This window comes from Oncorhynchus kisutch, linkage group LG26, assembly GCF_002021735.2.
Source record: "Oncorhynchus kisutch isolate 150728-3 linkage group LG26, Okis_V2, whole genome shotgun sequence".
Lineage (NCBI taxonomy): Eukaryota > Metazoa > Chordata > Actinopteri > Salmoniformes > Salmonidae > Oncorhynchus > Oncorhynchus kisutch.
Window position 1 is genome coordinate 36937217 of NC_034199.2, and position 18086 is coordinate 36955302.

The 18086-nt window shown below is 45.0% G+C and overlaps 1 protein-coding gene across 1 annotated transcript in view; it reads left to right on the plus strand.

The window, feature by feature from the left end:
* Window positions 1–6393: 6393 nt before the first annotated feature.
* Window positions 6394–18086, plus strand: part of LOC109871003 (voltage-dependent L-type calcium channel subunit beta-4-like) — a 60832-nt gene continuing 49139 nt past the window's right edge. Inside the window, exon 1 of the mRNA XM_031806020.1 lies at window positions 6394–6795. Within this exon, the coding sequence (XP_031661880.1) occupies window positions 6751–6795 (45 nt within the window). The 5' untranslated portion in view covers window positions 6394–6750. The remainder of the gene's footprint in view (window positions 6796–18086) is intronic.

The window sequence follows — 18086 nt, forward strand, 5'->3', positions numbered from 1 at the left end:
TGAACAGTGGCACGTCAGCTTCTTGTATCCAGATGTTGTGTTGAACAGTGGCATGTCAGCTTCCTGTATCCAGATGTTCAATGCTGGCTTTGTGATGGGATAGTCATAGAATTACAATGAGTCATTCAAGTTCTATGGGAAAATTACATGTTCCGATCTGACCTATGACCCTGATCACGTCTCTTAGTCTGGGCTCTGTCCCACGAACATGTTTTTAGCTCACGACAACCCCTTCTTTACTGAAATAAAGAAAAGAGGACGTTAACAGACTGAAATTACATTGCGTCTTTGCGGGGTGTACCAACAATACTGTAAAATATGAGATAATCCCATCCCATGTGATTCCATGGTAGCAGGCTGACTTTAGTTGATCTGAGGTGGTATTAATGAGTCATAGACTGAATGAACAGTAGTTCCACAATCCGCATCACTGGCTAACTCTGTCTGACAACCTACCAGTTCTATTATTGTACACTACAGTATTAAAGACATCCCTGTTCAGTATTTGGTTCTGTTAAGTAGTGAGTCATAAAATAAAACCCTTTCCAAAGATGGGATCAATAAAGTACTACTCTACTGTTCTCTACTCTCTGCAGCTCCTTTGCCTAATTCAGTAGTGACTATACTCCAGTCATCTCTAAAACTTTCAGGTCTTCTGCACTGAGATGAAATCATTTATCTCATCCTAGGTACTGGACAGAAACTTCCAGCCATGATTTTTCTGGGGCTCAAAGGTTACATCCATGACTGTCTTGAGTTGGGAAGGGAGGGTTCTTATTTAGATCTTCTAATTGAATGGGCTTCAACATTTATTCACCACTGAAATAAATCACAATTTGGGGTGAAGCGAAGCAGCGAAGCCGCGAAGCTCGTCTGAATTCACTGAATGTTGCCCGAGATGTAATTTCCTTTCTAAATCACAAAATGTGTCCCAAATGACCCAAATGGCACCCTATTCTCTCCTACATAGTGCACTACTTTTGAGCAGGGCCCATAGGGCTCGGTCTAAAGTAGTGCACTATATAGGGAATAGGGTGCCATTTGGGACATAGACAATGTCTTAAATAAAACCATTCAGTTAGCCTATTTTTCTACTTTCAGTTATAGCATCAGCAGCTATTGGGAACTGATTACCTGTAGCTGAAAAATTAGGGACAGATGTAAGTTAATCAGTATCCTGTGCTATAAACACACACACACAACTGTTGGTCATAATTACCATTTTATAAAGCACTGCTGCGAAAGCAAGAATCTCAAATCAATTGTATTTTGCACATCTGAACCAATAAAGATCTGATTGAGTCACTGATGTTATTCACAGCTCATTAGATGACATTGCAAACAAACCAACAAAACGTATTACGGTAAGGCTTGATTTTCCCTCTTTCGTAGGTCACCTGGCTGAACTCTGGAACAGTTTATTCAGGAGTTTCTTCTTCATGAGGCTAGGGACACAGCTCTCCCACTTCTCACCCTTTCTCACACTCTTCTCCCCTCATCTTCTCACCCCATCCTCACCCTTTCACCTCCTCTCCTTACCCCCTCGTCACCCTCCAGTTCATCCCAAAGGTGTCCGATGGGGTTGAGGTCAGGGCTCTGTGCAGGCCAGTCAAGTTCTTCCACACCGATCTCAACAATTCATTTCTGTATGGACCTCGGATTGTGCACAGGGACATTGTCATGCTGAAACAGGAAAGGGCCTTCCCCAAACTGTTGCCACAAGTTGGAAGCACAGAATCGTCTAGAATGTCACCCACTTTGGCTCAACTTACCCCACTCTCCCTTAAATTGACATCTCATAGAGTGCATTGACAACAAAATCCTTGCCCTTTTGAAAATCTAATTGATTTTGAACCCTAATTCAGATTAGATATAAATACATTATAGTACAGTCAGGCAGAGTGTCAGCTCTTGGTGCAGCAGGGTTTCTCTCCCTGGACATCTGTAGTGCATGAATGCTCTCTGCTGCCTGCTTCTAGATACTACTGAACATAGGCCATATAATCTCACACCTTAGAATACTGTACGTTCAACTCAACTCTAATTTGAAGTTCTAGGTGGTTTTAGCTGGTCTTTATAGTCTGTATGTATTATGTAAGGTATAATCAACGAGGGGCTATGCATTCTATGGAAAATAATGGACAACGTGGAAGGTGTGTTCCACGACGCTCCAGCAGGGTGGAACTGACCTTCCACAGGGTTGCATTATTCTCCAGTGATCGCATAGAGCCCTGAGTTGATTGTCCCTTTTATGCCATTGCTATAACTTAACAGAAGTGGGGGGTGGATCTCAGGGTTTACCACAGAGGTGGGAGGTGGATCTCAGGGGTTTGCCACAGAGATGTGGGGTGGATCTCAGGGGTTTACCACAGAGGTGGGAGGTGGATCTCAGGGGTTTACCACAGAGGTGTGGGGTGGATCTCAGGGGTTTACCACAGAGGTGGGAGGTGGATCTCAGGGGTTTACCACAGAGGTGGGGGTGGATCTCAGGGGTTTACCACAGAGGTGGGGGTTGAATCTCAGGGGTTTACCACAGAGGTGGGAGGTGGATCTCAGGGGTTTACCACAGAGGTGGGAGGTGGATCTCAGGGGTTTACCACAGAGGTGGGAGGTGGATCTCAGGGGTTTACCACAGAGGTGGGAGGTGGATCTCAGGGGTTTACCACAGAGGTCAGGGATGGATCTCAGGGGTTTACCACAGAGGTGGGGGGTGGATCTCAGGAGTTTACCACAGAGGTGGGGGGTGGATCTCAGGGGTTTACCACAGAAGTCGGGGGTGGATCTCAGGGGTTTACCACAGAGGTGGGGGGTGATCTCAGGGGTTTACCACAGAGGTGGGAGGTGGATCTCAGGGGTTTACCACAGAGGTCGGGGGTGGATATCAGGGGTTTACCACAGAGGTGGGAGGTGGATCTCAGGGGTTTACCACAGAGGTCAGGGATGGATCTCAGGGGTTTACAACAGAGGTGGGGGGTGGATCTCAGGAGTTTACCACAGAGGTGGGGGGTGGATCTCAGGAGTTTACCACAGAGGTGGGGGGTGGATCTCAGGGGTTTACCACAGAGGTGGGGGGTGGATCTCAGGGGTTTACCACAGAGGTGGGGGGTGGATCTCAGGGGTTTACCACAGAGGTGGGGGGTGATCTCAGGGGTTTACCACAGAGGTGGGAGGTGGATCTCAGGGGTTTACCACAGAGGTCGGGGGTGGATATCAGGGGTTTACCACAGAGGTGGGGGGGGTGGATCTCAGGGGTTTACCACAGAGGTGGGAGGTGGATCTCAGGGGTTTACCACAGAGGTGGAGGGGTGTGGAAAGGATGGACACTCCTCTTCCTCCCCAGTATCCTAAAAGGGTGGGGTAGGAGAGACTCAAAACTGTCCGGGTGTAATTTTTTATATTTTCAAACTAGAGCATGGGTTTTTCAACTATGGGTCAGGACTCAAAGTGGGGCCCTGGGCATGTGATCACACATTATTTCTTCTTAATATGGGTTGTTGGAGGATGATTTGGGTCACAGGAGGACTGTCAATTTCTCATTTGGTTCTTGAGCTAAAAATGTTGAAGAACCACTGAACCCCCCCAGCACTACACATCTGATTAAAATAACCAACTCATCATCAAGCTTTGATTATCTGAATCAGCTGTGTAATGCTAGGGCAAAACCAAAACGTGTGCCCAGGGGGGGTCCCAGGACTGACTTTGAGAGACCCTGGACTAGAGGATGGTCAGTTTGTAGCAGTTGCACCTGCTGTAAGTCTCTTCATCACTAGAGGGCGACATTGCTCTAGTCTTCCACCATGCCTTGAGAAAGGAACCCACACAATGTGACGTGTTTCACTGCAATTTAACTTGATTAAAGCAAAGGGAAACACTTGTTTGAAAATCTATACGTTTCTAGAAATGGAATCAGAAATGACCAAAAATATACCATGAGTATATTGCATCATTATAAAATAAAATAGATTTATGTCTAATTGTATATCACATGAGATTAGTCTATACACATTCATTTGTCTTTTTTGTTATATTTTTTTCTTAACCCTTTGATCCCTTCCAATTCTAATGACCTAGTGAATCTGTAGACTGCATGTTGGGTATTTTATGGTCCCAGTGGGTCCATGAAGATGGTTTAACACAGAACCTGGGTATTGGAACACTGTGAGGATCAACACTGTGATGATCAACACTGTAAGGATCAACACTGTGAGGATCAACACTGTGAGGATCAACACTGTGAGGATCAACATGGGTCAAGATCCAATTTGTAATGATTCATGTATGGCATGATGCTGTGTGTGTGAATGATGTGACAGTGTGTGTGTGTGGCTGTTAAACCTGGGTGATTAGGTCAGGAGATCCTCACACACACACATACAAACACACACACTCTCTCGCCTCTTCAGCAAGCCACCTTATGACAGAGAAAAAGAGAGAGGGGAAGAGGGGAGGGGATAGAGGTAAAGAGAGAGGGGAGGGGATAGAGGTAAAGAGAGAGAGGGGAAGGGGATAGAGGTAAAGAGAGAGAGGGGAGGGGGATAGAGGTAAAGAGAGAGGGGAGGGGATAGAGGTAAAGAGAGAGAGGGGAGGGGGATAGACGTAAAGAGAGAGGGGAGGGTGATAGAGAGGGGAGGGGATAGAGGTAAAGAGAGAGGGGAGGGGGTTAGAGGTAAAGAGAGAGGGAAGCGGATAGAGGTAAAGAGAGAGGGGAGGGGGATAGAGGTAAAGAGAGAGAGGGGAGGGGGATAGACGTAAAGAGAGAGGGGAGGGTGATAGAGAGGGGAGGGTATAGAGGTAAAGAGAGAGAGGGGAGGGGGATAGAGGTAAAGAGAGATGGGAGGGGGATAGAGGTAAAGAGAGAGTGGGGAAGGGGATAGAGGTAAAGAGAGATGGGAGGGGGATAGAGGTAAAGAGAGAGTGGGGAAGGGGATAAAGGTAAAGAGAGAGAGGGGAGGGGATAGAAGTAAAGAGAGACAGGGGAGGGGATAGAGGTAAAGAGAGAGAGGGGAGGGGGATAGAGGTAAAGAGAGAGGGGAGGGGATAGAGGTAAAGAGAGAGTGGGGAAGGGGATAGAGGTAAAGAGAGATGGGAGGGGGATAGAGGTAAAGAGAGAGTGGGGAAGGGGATAAAGGTAAAGAGAGAGAGGGGAGGGGATAGAGGTAAAGAGAGATGGGAGGGGGATAGAGGTAAAGAGAGAGTGGGGAAGGGGATAAAGGTAAAGAGAGAGAGGGGAGGGGATAGAGGTAAAGAGAGAGAGGGGAGGGGGATAGAGGTAAAGAGAGAGGGGAGGGGATAGAGGTAAAGAGAGAGTGGGGAAGGGGATAGAGGTAAAGAGAGAGAGGGGAGGGGATAGAGGTAAAGAGAGAGAGGGGAGGGGGATAGAGGTAAAGAGAGAGGGGAGGGGATAGAGGTAAAGAGAGAGAGGGGAGGGGAGGGGGATAGACGTAAAGAGAGAGGGGAGGGTGATAGAGAGGGGATGAGGTAGAGGTAAAGAGAGAGGGGAGGGGGTTAGAGATAAAGAGAGAGTGGGGAAGGGGATAGAGGTAAAGAGAGAGAGGGGAGGAGATAGAGGTAAAGAGAGAGAGGGGAGGGGGATAGAGGTAAAGAGAGAGGGGAGGGGATAGAGGTAAAGAGAGAGAGGGGAGGGGGATAGACGTAAAGAGAGAGGGGAGGGTGATAGACAGGGGATGGGATAGAGGTAAAGAGAGAGGGGAGGGGGTTAGAGGTAAAGAGAGAGGGAAGCGGATAGAGGTAAAGAGAGAGGGAAGGGGATAGAGGTAAAGAGAGAGGGGAGGGGGATAGAGGTAAAGAGAGAGAGGGGAGGGGATAGACATAAAGAGAGAGGGGAGGGTGATAGAGAGGGGAGGGGATAGAGGTAAAGAGAGAGAGGGGAGGGGATAGAGGTAAAGAGAGAGAGGGGAAGGGGATAGAGGTAAAGAGAGATGGGAGGGGGGATAGAGGTAAAGAGAGAGTGGGGAAGGGGATAAAGGTAAAGAGAGAGAGGGGAGGGGATAGAGGTAAAGAGAGAGAGGGGAGGGGATAGAGGTAAAGAGAGAGAGGGGAGGGAGGATAGAGGTAAAGAGAGAGAGGGGAGGGGAGGGGGATAGAGGTAAAGAGAGAGAGGAGAGGGGATAGAGGTAAAGAGAAAAGAGGGTATTAGACACTGGTAAATTAGACACTGGTAAAGAAATACAAGAAACCACTGTCAGAGGTGGAGGGGAAAGTCAGCTGCTCTCAAGCTACAGACCCTCCTCTTCTCCCGTACCTCTTGCCTTCCTATCCCCTCATCTCCTTTCCTTTTCTCTCACTTCCTTATTCACCATCAGTGAGAATGCTCTTCCAAGCTGACTGGAGCATGAAGCAGCCAATCAGAAGCCTGCCCCCCTGCTCTGTCATCAGCCTGTGATTGAGGAATGGTTGGCTCTCCTCTCCTGCTCTCTGTTTGGAAGGGAGATAAAATGCCAGGTCTGGATCTAGACAGCAGCATCTGAGGATAACTGAAGCTCTGCGTTGCCTTATTAAGATGATGGAAATAAGGACAATTCTTTAAGCTAGGGGGGAAAACCATATATTTCACCATCAAGGCTCAGGGAGGAGAACAATAAGAAAAACTCCACCTGTTTCTCATTTCGGCTTTAGTGTTGTTGTTTTCTAGAGGGAATGTAACCCCTGTTAATCCATCTCTGGTGCTTCAAGCCATCCTTGCTATTTTTGTCAATTCTCAAGAGGTGCTTGTTAGAATATCAAACCTACATGTATGATAATTTGTACCTACATGGATTGGAAGACTCGGAGGCGGTGAGTAATGGGGTGTAGTGTAAGGGTAGACCATGTAAGCAGTGGTAACTGCCTGTACGGTGCTGTTATTCTCTCATTGTTTGCGTGTGTGAGAGAGAGAGGGAGAGAGCGAGAGAGAGATGCCTGTGTATTGACAGAACCACACAGTTAATGCTGGTTGAACATGCAAACACACACACACATGCGCACACACATGCGCATACACACACACACACACACACACACACACACACACACACACACACACACACACACACACACACACACACACACACACACACACACACACACACACACACACACACACACACACACACACACACAGGGTTGGGGGAGGCTGGAGATTCAGCTTGTATATTATGTTTCCTCTGTTGAGTTGGAACAGAGTAGGTGGGTGGACCATGGAGGGGAGGGGAGGTGAGGGGAGGGGGAGAGGAGGGAGGGAGAGGGGGAGAGGAGAGGAGGGGAGGGGGAGAGGAGGGATGGAGGGAAGGGGGGATGAGATAAGAGGGACGCATGTGTCTCTGTGTTACTGTCATCTCCTAACTGCACGGTTCTCTTGGTTCTCTGTAGGTTCTCTTGGTTCTCTTGGTTCTCTGTAGGTTCTCTTGGTTCTCTGTAGGTTCTCTTGGTTCTCTGTAGGTTCTCTTGGTTCTCTGTAGGTTATCTTGGTCCTCTGTAGGTTATCTTGGTCCTCTGTAGGTCCTCTTGGTTCTCTGTAGGTTGTCTTGGTTCTCTGTAGGTTCTCTGCACAGTTCTCTGTAGCTTCTCTGTACGGTTCTCTGTATGGCTTTGTGTGATGCCACTGAAGGAGAACAGGCAGAGGAACCATTCCTTCATTCCATATCATTGAACACTGATCTGGACATACAGGGCTCTCTCTCTCGACCATCTACCATGCCTGTGGATGACTGATTAGCCAGTAAATGTTGTAACTCTCGCTGTGTGTGTGTTTAGCCAGCCGAGCCCTAGCCTTCCCTTTAAGGTTGTGATTGTGTGTGTGTTTAGCCAGCCGAGCCCTAGCCTTCCCTTTAAGGTTGTGATTGTGTGTGTGTTTAGCCAGCCGAGCCCTAGCCTTCCCTTTAAGGTTGTGATTGTGTGTGTGTTTAGCCAGCCGAGCCCTAGCCTTCCCTTTAAGGTTGTGATTGCTTAATGTATCCTTCTGTAGCCCCTTGGAACAGAGAGCTGCAAACATTTTGTGTCATTTAAAAGGAAAGCTTCTCACCATTTTCCTTCTCTCGCTCTGTTGTTTTCTCCTCTCACTCTCTTTCTATCCGAGGGAAAAGTGTAGTAAAGACAACACACACATAGGAATGCCGACGATCAAAGAACCTTGAGGTCTAAAACACAGAGCAATGCCGCAGTCCTATCAGTGCATGGAGATAGTGTCTGTCGACCTGCGCAGAGCTACAATAGGTCTTCATAAACACAACCATTTTCCTCCATTGCTATGGAGCAACCCAGCTTTACGTTGACGTGTGATGGGCATCAGTAAGAGAGCCCTGTGTTGTGGCTTGGTGGGGAGTGTAGGGAGGGAAAGGGGAGTATAGATTCACACTGAGCAGGGATCTAACAGGCCTTTTTACACTATCCCTCCACCTGTCTTCCTGTACACTGGAATTACACTGTTATTACACTACTATTATACGGGCATGAACCTTTTCTATTGCTGTATGTTCTATTGCTGTATGTTCTATTGCTGTATGTTCTGTATGTTCTATTGCTGTATGTTCTATTGCTGTATTCTATTCTATTGCTGTATGTTCTATTGCTGTATGTTCTACTGCTGTATGTTCTATTGCTGTATGTTCTATTGCTGTATGTTCTATTGCTGTATGTTCTATTGCTGTATGTTCTACTGCTGTATGTTCTATTGCTGTATTCTACTCTGTATTTCTATTGCTGTATGTTCTACTGCTGTATGTTCTATTGCTGTATGTTCTATTGCTGTATGTTCTACTGCTGTATGTTCTACTGCTGTATGTTCTATTGCTGTATGTTCTACTGCTGTATGTTCTATTGCTGTATGTTCTATTACTGTATGTTCTACTGCTGTATGTTCTATTGCTGTATGTTCTATTGCTGTATGTTCTACTGCTGTATGTTCTACTGCTGTATGTTCTACTGCTGTATGTTCTATTGCTGTATGTTCTGTATGTTCTATTGCTGTATGTTCTATTGCTGTATGTTCTATTGCTGTATGTTCTACTGCTGTATGTTCTATTGCTGTATGTTCTATGCTGTATGTTCTATTGCTGTATGTTCTATTGCTGTATGTTCTATTGCTGTATGTTCTATTGCTGTATGTTCTGTATGTTCTATTGCTGTATGTTCTATTGCTGTATGTTCTACTGCTGTATGTTCTATTGCTGTATGTTCTATTGCTGTATGTTCTGTATGTTCTATTGCTGTATGTTCTATTGCTGTATGTTCTATTGCTGTATGTTCTATTGCTGTATGTTTCTACTGCTGTATGTTCTATTGCTGTATGTTCTATTGCTGTATGTTCTATTGCTGTATGTTCTACTGCTGTATGTTCTATTGCTGTATGTTCTATTGCTGTATGTTCTACTGCTGTATGTTCTATTGCTGTATGTTCTACTGCTGTAATGTTCTATTGCTGTATGTTCTATTGCTGTATGTTCTGTATGTTCTATTGCTGTATGTTCTACTGCTGTATGTTCTATTGCTGTATGTTCTATTGCTGTATGTTCTACTGCTGTATGTTCTATTGCTGTATGTTCTGTATGTTCTATTGCTGTATGTTCTACTGCTGTATGTTCTATTGCTGTATGTTCTATTGCTGTATGTTCTATTGCTGTTAGTTCTACTGCTGTATGTTCTATTGCTGTATGTTCTATTGCTGTATGTTCTATTGCTGTATGTTCTACTGCTGTATGTTCTATTGCTGTATGTTCTGTATGTTCTATTGCTGTATGTTCTATTGCTGTATGTTCTATTGCTGTATGTTCTATTGCTGTATGTTCTGTATGTTCTACTGCTGTATGTTCTATTGCTGTATGTTCTATTGCTGTATGTTCTGTATGTTCTATTGCTGTATGTTCTATTGCTGTATGTTCTATTGCTGTATGTTCTATTGCTGTATGTTCTATTGCTGTATGTTCTACTGCTGTATGTTCTATTGCTGTATGTTCTATTGCTGTATGTTCTATTGCTGTATGTTCTATTGCTGTATGTTCTATTGCTGTATGTTCTATTGCTGTATTGTTCTATTGCTGTATGTTCTATTGCTGTATGTTCTACGTGCTGCTATGTTCTATGCTGTTGTTCTATTGCTGTATGTTCTATTGCTGTATGTTCTATTGCTGTATGTTTCTATTGCTGTATGTTCTATTGCTGTATGTTCTATTGCTGTATGTTCTACTGCTGTATGTTCTATTGCTGTATGTTCTATTGCTGTATGTTCTATTGCTGTATGTTCTACTGCTGTATGTTCTAGTGCTGCTATGTTCTATGGCTGTATGTTCTATTGCTGTATGTTCTCTTGCTGTATGTCTATTGCTGTATGTTCTGTATTTCTATTGCTGTATGTTCTATTGCTGTATCGTTCTACTGCTGTATGTTCTATGCTGTATGTTCTACTGCTGTATGTTCTATTGCTGTATGTTCTATTGCTGTATGTTCTATTGCTGTATGTTCTACTGCTGTATGTTCTATTGCTGTATGTTCTACTGCTGTATGTTCTATTGCTGGTATGTTCTACTGCTTGTATGTTCTATTGCTGTATATGTTCTATTGCTGTATGTTCTACTTGCTGTATGTTCTATTGCTGTATGTTCTACTGCTGTATGTTCTACTGCTGTATGTTCTATTGCTGTATGTTCTACTGCTGTATTTCTATGCTGTATGTTCTATTGCTGTATGTTCTACTGCTGTATGTTCTATTGCTGTATGTTCTACTGCGTATGTTCTATTGCTGTATGTTCTACTGCTGTATGTTCTACTGCTGTATTCTATTGCTGTATGTTCTACTGCTGTATGTTCTATTGCTGTATGTTCTACTGCTGTATGTTCTACTGCTGTATGTTCTATTGCTGTATGTTCTATTGCTGTATGTTCTATTGCTGTATGTTCTATTGCTGTATGTTCTACTGCTGTATGTTCTGTATGTTCTATTGCTGTATGTTCTATTGCTGTATGTTCTACTGCTGTATGCTCTATTGCTGTATCCTCAAGATCTGTCCAAGTCTATTGGTTTGTATCATCTGTTCTGTGAGAGGACGTCTCGTTGTTTCTTCTCCAAGGCATCTCTGCTCCAGAATAGCTCCTATATTCCTGTAGACTGTTGTTATTAGTGCTTATCACAGGTCTGTACGTGTCAGTGGCTGCCGTTTTCGGAAGTGAGACGATAGACGATACAGAGTGAATTGTTTTGAAGATGCAAAGAGATACAACCACATTCTGGACTTTATCAGTGCATCTGCCAGCTTCGCTTTTCTCCCCAGAAAGGGTGGTACAAATCGGACCCCTCTGCGTGGGAATCGACTGTAGTGCAATGTTGTGCCACCGGCCAGGGCCAGCCAGGGTCGGGCCAGCCAGGGTCGGGCCAGCCAGGGTCGGGCCAGCCAGGGTCAGGGCCAGCCAGGGTCGGGCCAGCCAGGGTCGGGCCAGCCAGGGTCGGGCCAGCCTGGGTCGGGCCAGCCAGGGTCGGGCCAGCCAGGGTCGGGCCAGCCAGGGTCAGGCCAGCCAGGGTCGGAGATGCCAATGTCATTTTTCATTTGTATAGGAAACAGTTCCAGGATATGGTTTGCTGGAGTGTGTTCAAGCACTGCAGCTCCGTTCGGAAATGCGTCAAATATGGTGACACACTGGCTGATGGATGAATCAGACTCCCCCCCCCCCCCCCCCCCCCCACTCAGCAAGCTGTTAGAGCTGCTGTAGGAGCAATCATCATATGGGGAAAACACATTTCCCAAAACTTACATTTCCATTTAAAGATGGAATCCGCAGTAGGGGAAACAGCGCCACTGACCGCCCCTCAAACATTGTTATTGTTTTGTAGAAGAAGCAGAGGTGGGAGTGCTGGGGGAGGTGGGAGTACTGGGGGAGGTGGGAGTGCTGGGGGAGGTGGGAGTGCTGGGGGAGGTGGGAGTGCTGGGGGAGGTGCAGAGTGCTGGGGGAGGTGGGAGTACTGGGGGAGGTGCGGAGTACTGGGGGAGGTGCGGAGTGCTGAGGGAAGTGGGAGTACTGGGGGAGGTGGGAGTGCTGGGGGAGGTGGGAGTGCTGAGGGAGGTGGGGAGTGCTGGGGGAGGTGGGAGTGCTGAGGGAGGTGGGGAGTGCTGGGGGAGGTGCGGAGTGCTGAGCGAAGTGGGAGTACTGGGGGAGGTGGGAATGCTGGGGGAGGTGGGGAGTGCTGGGAGAGGTGGGGAGTGCTGAGGGAGGTGGAAGTGCTGGGGGAGGTGCTGAGTGCTTGGGGAGGTGGGAGTGCTGAGGGAGGTGGGAGTGCTGGGGGAGGTGGGGAGTGCTGGGGGAGGTAGGAGTGCTGGGGGAGGTGGAAGTGCTGGGGGAGGTGGGAGTGCTGAGGGAGGTGGGGAGTGCTGGGGGAGGTGGGAGTGCTGAGGGAGGTGGGGAGTGCTGGGGGAGGTGCGGAGTGCTGAGCGAAGTGGGAGTACTGGGGGAGGTGGGAGTGCTGAGGGAGGTGGGGAGTGCTGGGGGAGGTGGGGTGTGCTGAGGGAAGTGGGAGTGCTGGGGGAGGTGGGGGTGCTGAGGGAGGTGGGGGTGCTGAGGGAGGTGGGGTGTGCTGGGGAGGTGAAAGTGTTGGGGGAGGTGGTGAGTGCTGGGGGAGGTGGGAGTGCTGAGGGAGGTGGGGTGTGCTGAGGGAGGTGGAAGTGCTGGGGGAGGTGGGAGTGCTGGGGGAGGTGGGAGTGCTGAGGGAGGTGGGGAGTGCTGAGGGAGGTGAAAGTGCCGGGGGAGGAGGGGTGTGCTGAGGGAGGTGGAAGTGCTGAGGGAGGTTGGGAGTGCTGAGGGAGGTGGGAGTGCTGGGGGAGGTGGGGAGTGCTGGGGGAGGTGCTGAGTGCTTTGGGAGGTGGGAGTGCTGAGGGAGGTGGAAGTGCTGAGGGAGGTTGGGAGTGCTGAGGGAGGTTGGGAGTGCTGAGGGAGGTGGAAGTGCTGGGGGAGGTGGGGAGTGCTGGGGAGGTGCTGAGTGCTTGGGGAGGTGGGAGTGCTGAGGGAGGTGGGAGTGCTGGGGGAGGTGGGGAGTGCTGGGGGAGGTAGGAGTGCTGGGGGAGGTGGAAGTGCTAAGGAAGGTGGGAGTGCTGAGGGAGGTGGGATTGCTGCCGGAGGTGCGGAGTGCTGAGGGAGTGCCGCGCATCAATAATTTTTTTGCGGTACATATACTGGCATGCTGCTGTTCTGTCACGTCTGCAATGATATCCGAGGGGAAAAAAACTGTGTTTGTTGTTTGCAGTAATTACTTTGTTGTTGTAATACGGACGTGGCAGTTTCACCATTAAGGATTCTAGCTTTAAATAGATGGAGGTCCATTCCTGTTTTAGGGGCGATGGATCGTTCATATCATCTGGTACTATGACAGTTAAGGTACCACAGTTAGCTGCTGTAGTCAGTCCTCAGACACTGTCTACACTGTGTCACCTGTCAAATGCTTTGTCTTTGACCAATGTTAGTCTGTCCACGAGAGATGAAGTACTTGCTATGTAACATAAAGGGTATTGTAACGTCTGTCAAAGACTTTTCGATGGAAACACTAACGAGCAACAGTTGTTCTGGTGCGCTAGTTTTTAGTCACTGATTAGTTGGACAAATCACAATCTAGCAGGTATGAGCATCATCAGAATTTACAAAGGGGAAGGGACATTTGGCCCATAGACTTGCAGATCAAAGGGGGTTGAGCTACTGCCCCACTTCTGCTCCTGGTTCTCCTGGTTCTATCTCCTTAGGAACTTAATCGAGCATCTGACCCAATTGCACAATTTTAATAAATAGGAGATTAGTAAATACTCTGCCACAAAGTAACTACTGTATGATATTGGACCAATGTTAGTCAATTTACTGTACAGCTAAGAAACTAACCATGGCAATGACATCTTTAGTAATAAAGTGATCCAGAATATAAAGTGATCCAGAATATAAAGTGATCCAGAATATAAAGTGATCCAGGATATAAAGTGATCCAGAATATAAAGTGATCCAGGATATAAAGTGATCCAGGATATAAAGTGATCCAGGATATAAAGTGATCCAGAATATAAAGTGATCCAGAATATAAAGTGATCCAGAATATAAAGTGATCCAGGATATAAAGTGATCCAGAATATAAAGTGATCCAAAATATAAAGTGATCCAGGATATAAAGTGATCCAGGATATAAAGTGATCCAGAATATAAAGTGATCCAGGATATAAAGTGATCCAAAATATAAAGTGATCCAGAATATAAAGTGATCCAGAATATAAAGTGATCCAGAATATAAAGTGATCCAGGATATAAAGTGATCCAGAATATAAAGTGATCCAAAATATAAAGTGATCCAGGATATAAAGTGATCCAGAATATAAAGTGATCCAGGATATAAAGTGATCCAGGATATAAAGTGATCCAGGATGGAGTTACGGTATTGGTAGTTAAATAGCCCACCCTTTCTCACCTACCTCATCCCCATACTGTTTTTATTTATTTACTTTTCTGCTCTTTTGCACACCAATATCTCTACCTGTACATGACCATCTGATCATTTATCACTCCAGTGTTAATCTGCAAAATTGTAATTATTTGCCTACCTCCTCATGCCTTTTGCACACATTGTATATAGACTCCCCCTTTGGTTTCTACTGTGTTATTGACTTGTTAATTGTTTACTCCATGTGTAACTCTTTGTTGTCTGCTCACACTGCTATGCTTTATCTTGGCCAGGTCGCAGTTGCAAATGAGAACTTGTTCTCAACTAGCCTACCTGGTTAAATAAAGGTGAAATAAAAAAAAAGGGAGAGAGAGAGGGCATGAGTGGTTCTCTGAGAGCTTCAGACTGACTGGGATCAGATAGGAGCTGGAGCAGAGGACAGAGCACAGAGGACAGAGCGCATAATAACTGACATTACACAGTGACAGTGTGGTGTATACTGTACATAATAACTGACATTACACAGTGACAGTGTGGTGTATACTGTACATACTAACTGACATTACACAGTGACAGTGTGGTGTATACTGTACATAATAACTGACATCACACAGTGACAGTGTGGTGTATACTGTACATAATAACTGACATCACACAGTGACAGTGTGGTGTATACTGTACATACTAACTGACATTACACAGTGACAGTGTGGTGTATACTGTACATACTAACTGACATTACACAGTGACAGTGTGGTGTATACTGTACATACTAACTGACATTACACAGTGACAGTGTGGTGTATACTGTACATACTAACTGACATTACACAGTGACAGTGTGGTGTATACTGTACATACTAACTGACATTACACAGTGACAGTGTGGTGTATACTGTACATACTAACTGACATTACACAGTGACAGTGTGGTGTATACTGTACAAGTCTGACTGTTGGCGTGTCTTTGGCTATTCTGGATTAAGTGATATGACATGCTACTCTATAAAATCATTTTTCTTTAATTAATATTACCAGATTAAGCTAATAAGGTAGATAAATTAACTAGAAAGTCGGGGCACCACGAAATAATATTTATCGAGCTGAAAAAGGAGAATGCAATAAATATTTACTCTGAGCTGCGCTTCGGTAGGTTGGTTGTAGATGCTGGCCGTGTTGCCCAACAGAGATCTTCCTTGTCCTTTGAAGAGTGTATCTGGTGGTAAACTAGATACTTGGTAGTATCGTGTAGCTTGTTAGAAGAGATCCTTTGTCTGTCCTTTCCTAGCCCACGTTTACAGCTGAGGTTGCTAATGCAACGGCTAGCAGGTATCACTTCATTGGTGAATAAGAGTTCAAAGTTCATACCAAGTTGCCATACTTTAAGCTCATGCTATATTCTGGCTGGTATGGTCGAAATTCATCCATTCGGCGTGTCGATCGTCACCTTCACATTGAATCACGATGCTAATTTTGTTAGGTTATTATCTGAGCCCTTTTAACGTAGGTCCGTTGTCCACATGTCCTCGAACAGAAAGTTATATTTTCGTAAAGGGCTTATATAGTGGAGGGAGAGAAGGGTGTGTTTCATAGTTTATAACCCATGTCTCTCCACAGGGGCGGGGCCACTGAGTGAGCAGAGCTTTAACCTTATGAAAACCCAATGTCTCTCCACAGGGGCAGGCCACTGAGTGAGCAGAGCTTTAACCTTATGAAAACCCAATGTCTCTTCACAGGGGCGGGGCCACTGAGTGAGCAGAGCTTTAACCTTATGAAAACCCAATGTCTCTTCACAGGGGCGGGGCCACTGAGTGAGCAGAGCTTTAACCTTATGAAAACCCAATGTCTCTTCACAGGGGCAGGCCACTGAGTGAGCAGAGCTTTAACCTTATGAAAACCCAATTCTCTCATTTGGAAGCTAAAATTACATTTAATCTTTTCACAAATAGTTTCATATTTAAACATTTCAATTGCACAACAATTCCATGTGAATCTGATAACTATAATCTGACTATAATCTGAATCTGATAACTATAACTTTCCAAGATACAGTTTATGTCATCCTATCATTAACAAGAATGTCTCAGATGACAACCGAACTGACATCATATTCATTAAGTACCAACACATATTTTAAACTGGTTGGAATACCGAAATATGGTTCCTTTCCCCCCACCTTTTGATGTTCCCAGACTCTCTATGTTTAACAAAGGCTCTTCAAGAGTCCTCCTGTAGAGTCAAGAGAGAGGGAAGGGAGAAAGGTATTTATGGGGGGGTCATAAACCTACCCCCAGGCCAACGTCATGACGCTGTAGATAATAAAGGTGTGGTGGTCTCATTTGGATTTCTTTATTGTCCCATATTTATGGATTTATTACTGTACGTAATGTGGTAGTAAATAACAGTTATTTGTATTAATGAAAATCTTGCCCTGGAAGCATTAATCCTTACATAACTGCCTCACTGGTTGATTTCAATGGTTTTTTTCAGTCTTGGATATTTATAATTTTCCCAAGATACCCTTTTTTTGTTCTGCATATTTGTGAAGTTTTGTAAGGGACAGACGACGCTCCAGTTTTCCTATACCTTTGGGTTCTGTGGAATGATATCCTTGGCCAATGAAGTCGGTGGTGGATGGAAGAATTGCTTTCAAATGTTTTCATGACACGTCATTGTTATCTGGTATACATATTCTGTATACCTCATGAATATTGTTTTACAGTGGATTCACAAGATCTTTACATTCCTCGGTCTGGCTCAGAGGGAACCCTTAAGAAAAATAGTATAGTATACTATGGTATAAATACTATAGTATTCACTGTAGTATTTTTGCAGAATTGACTGTAGTATTTACTATAGTATTTATGTTTTATTTTCTCCTTCAGGAAACGTACTGGAGAAATACTAAAAGAGCACATTTGTATACAGTACTGTAGTTTAAAAGGGTTGTGTATTTGTATACAGTACTGTAGTTTAAAAGGGTTGTGTTTTTGTATACAGTACTGTAGTTTAAAAGGGTTGTGTTTTTGTATACAGTAGCAGAGGTTAAAAAGGGTTGTGTTTTTGTATACAGTAGCAGAGGTTAAAAAGGGTTGTGTTTTTGCATACAGTAGCAGAGGTTAAAAAGGGTTGTGTTTTTGCATACAGTAGTGTAGTTTAAAAAGGGTTGTGTTTTTGCATACAGTAGTGTAGTTTAAAAGGGTTGTGTTTTTGTATACAGTACTGTAGTTTAAAAGGGTTGTGTTTTTGCATACAGTAGTGTAGTTTAAAAGGGTTGTGTTTTTGCATACAGTAGTGTAGTTTAAAAAGGGTTGTGTTTTTGCAGACTGTAGTGTTTTTTACGAACATTGCTGTAGTATTTACTAGTATTTTTTGCGGATAATACTGTATTATTTACAATAGTATTCTACAGTGTACTATAGTTTACTATATAATTCTATAGTAAGTACTGTATTATTCTATAGTAAACTGTAGTATTTTTTCATTTGGAAGGGGCATCCTTGACCACTATGATAACACTTAGGCCATGAAGCATATGCTCTATCACAAAAAATGGAATAAGGAAAAGCATTCGTTCCACTGTGAAAGTTGATCTGGATTGTAATTAGTTAGGATTGTTGTGCAAAGGGAAGTGCTATTCCAGGAGAAAACATTGGTGGGAGGGTGTATTGTAAAGCAATACATCATGTGTAAC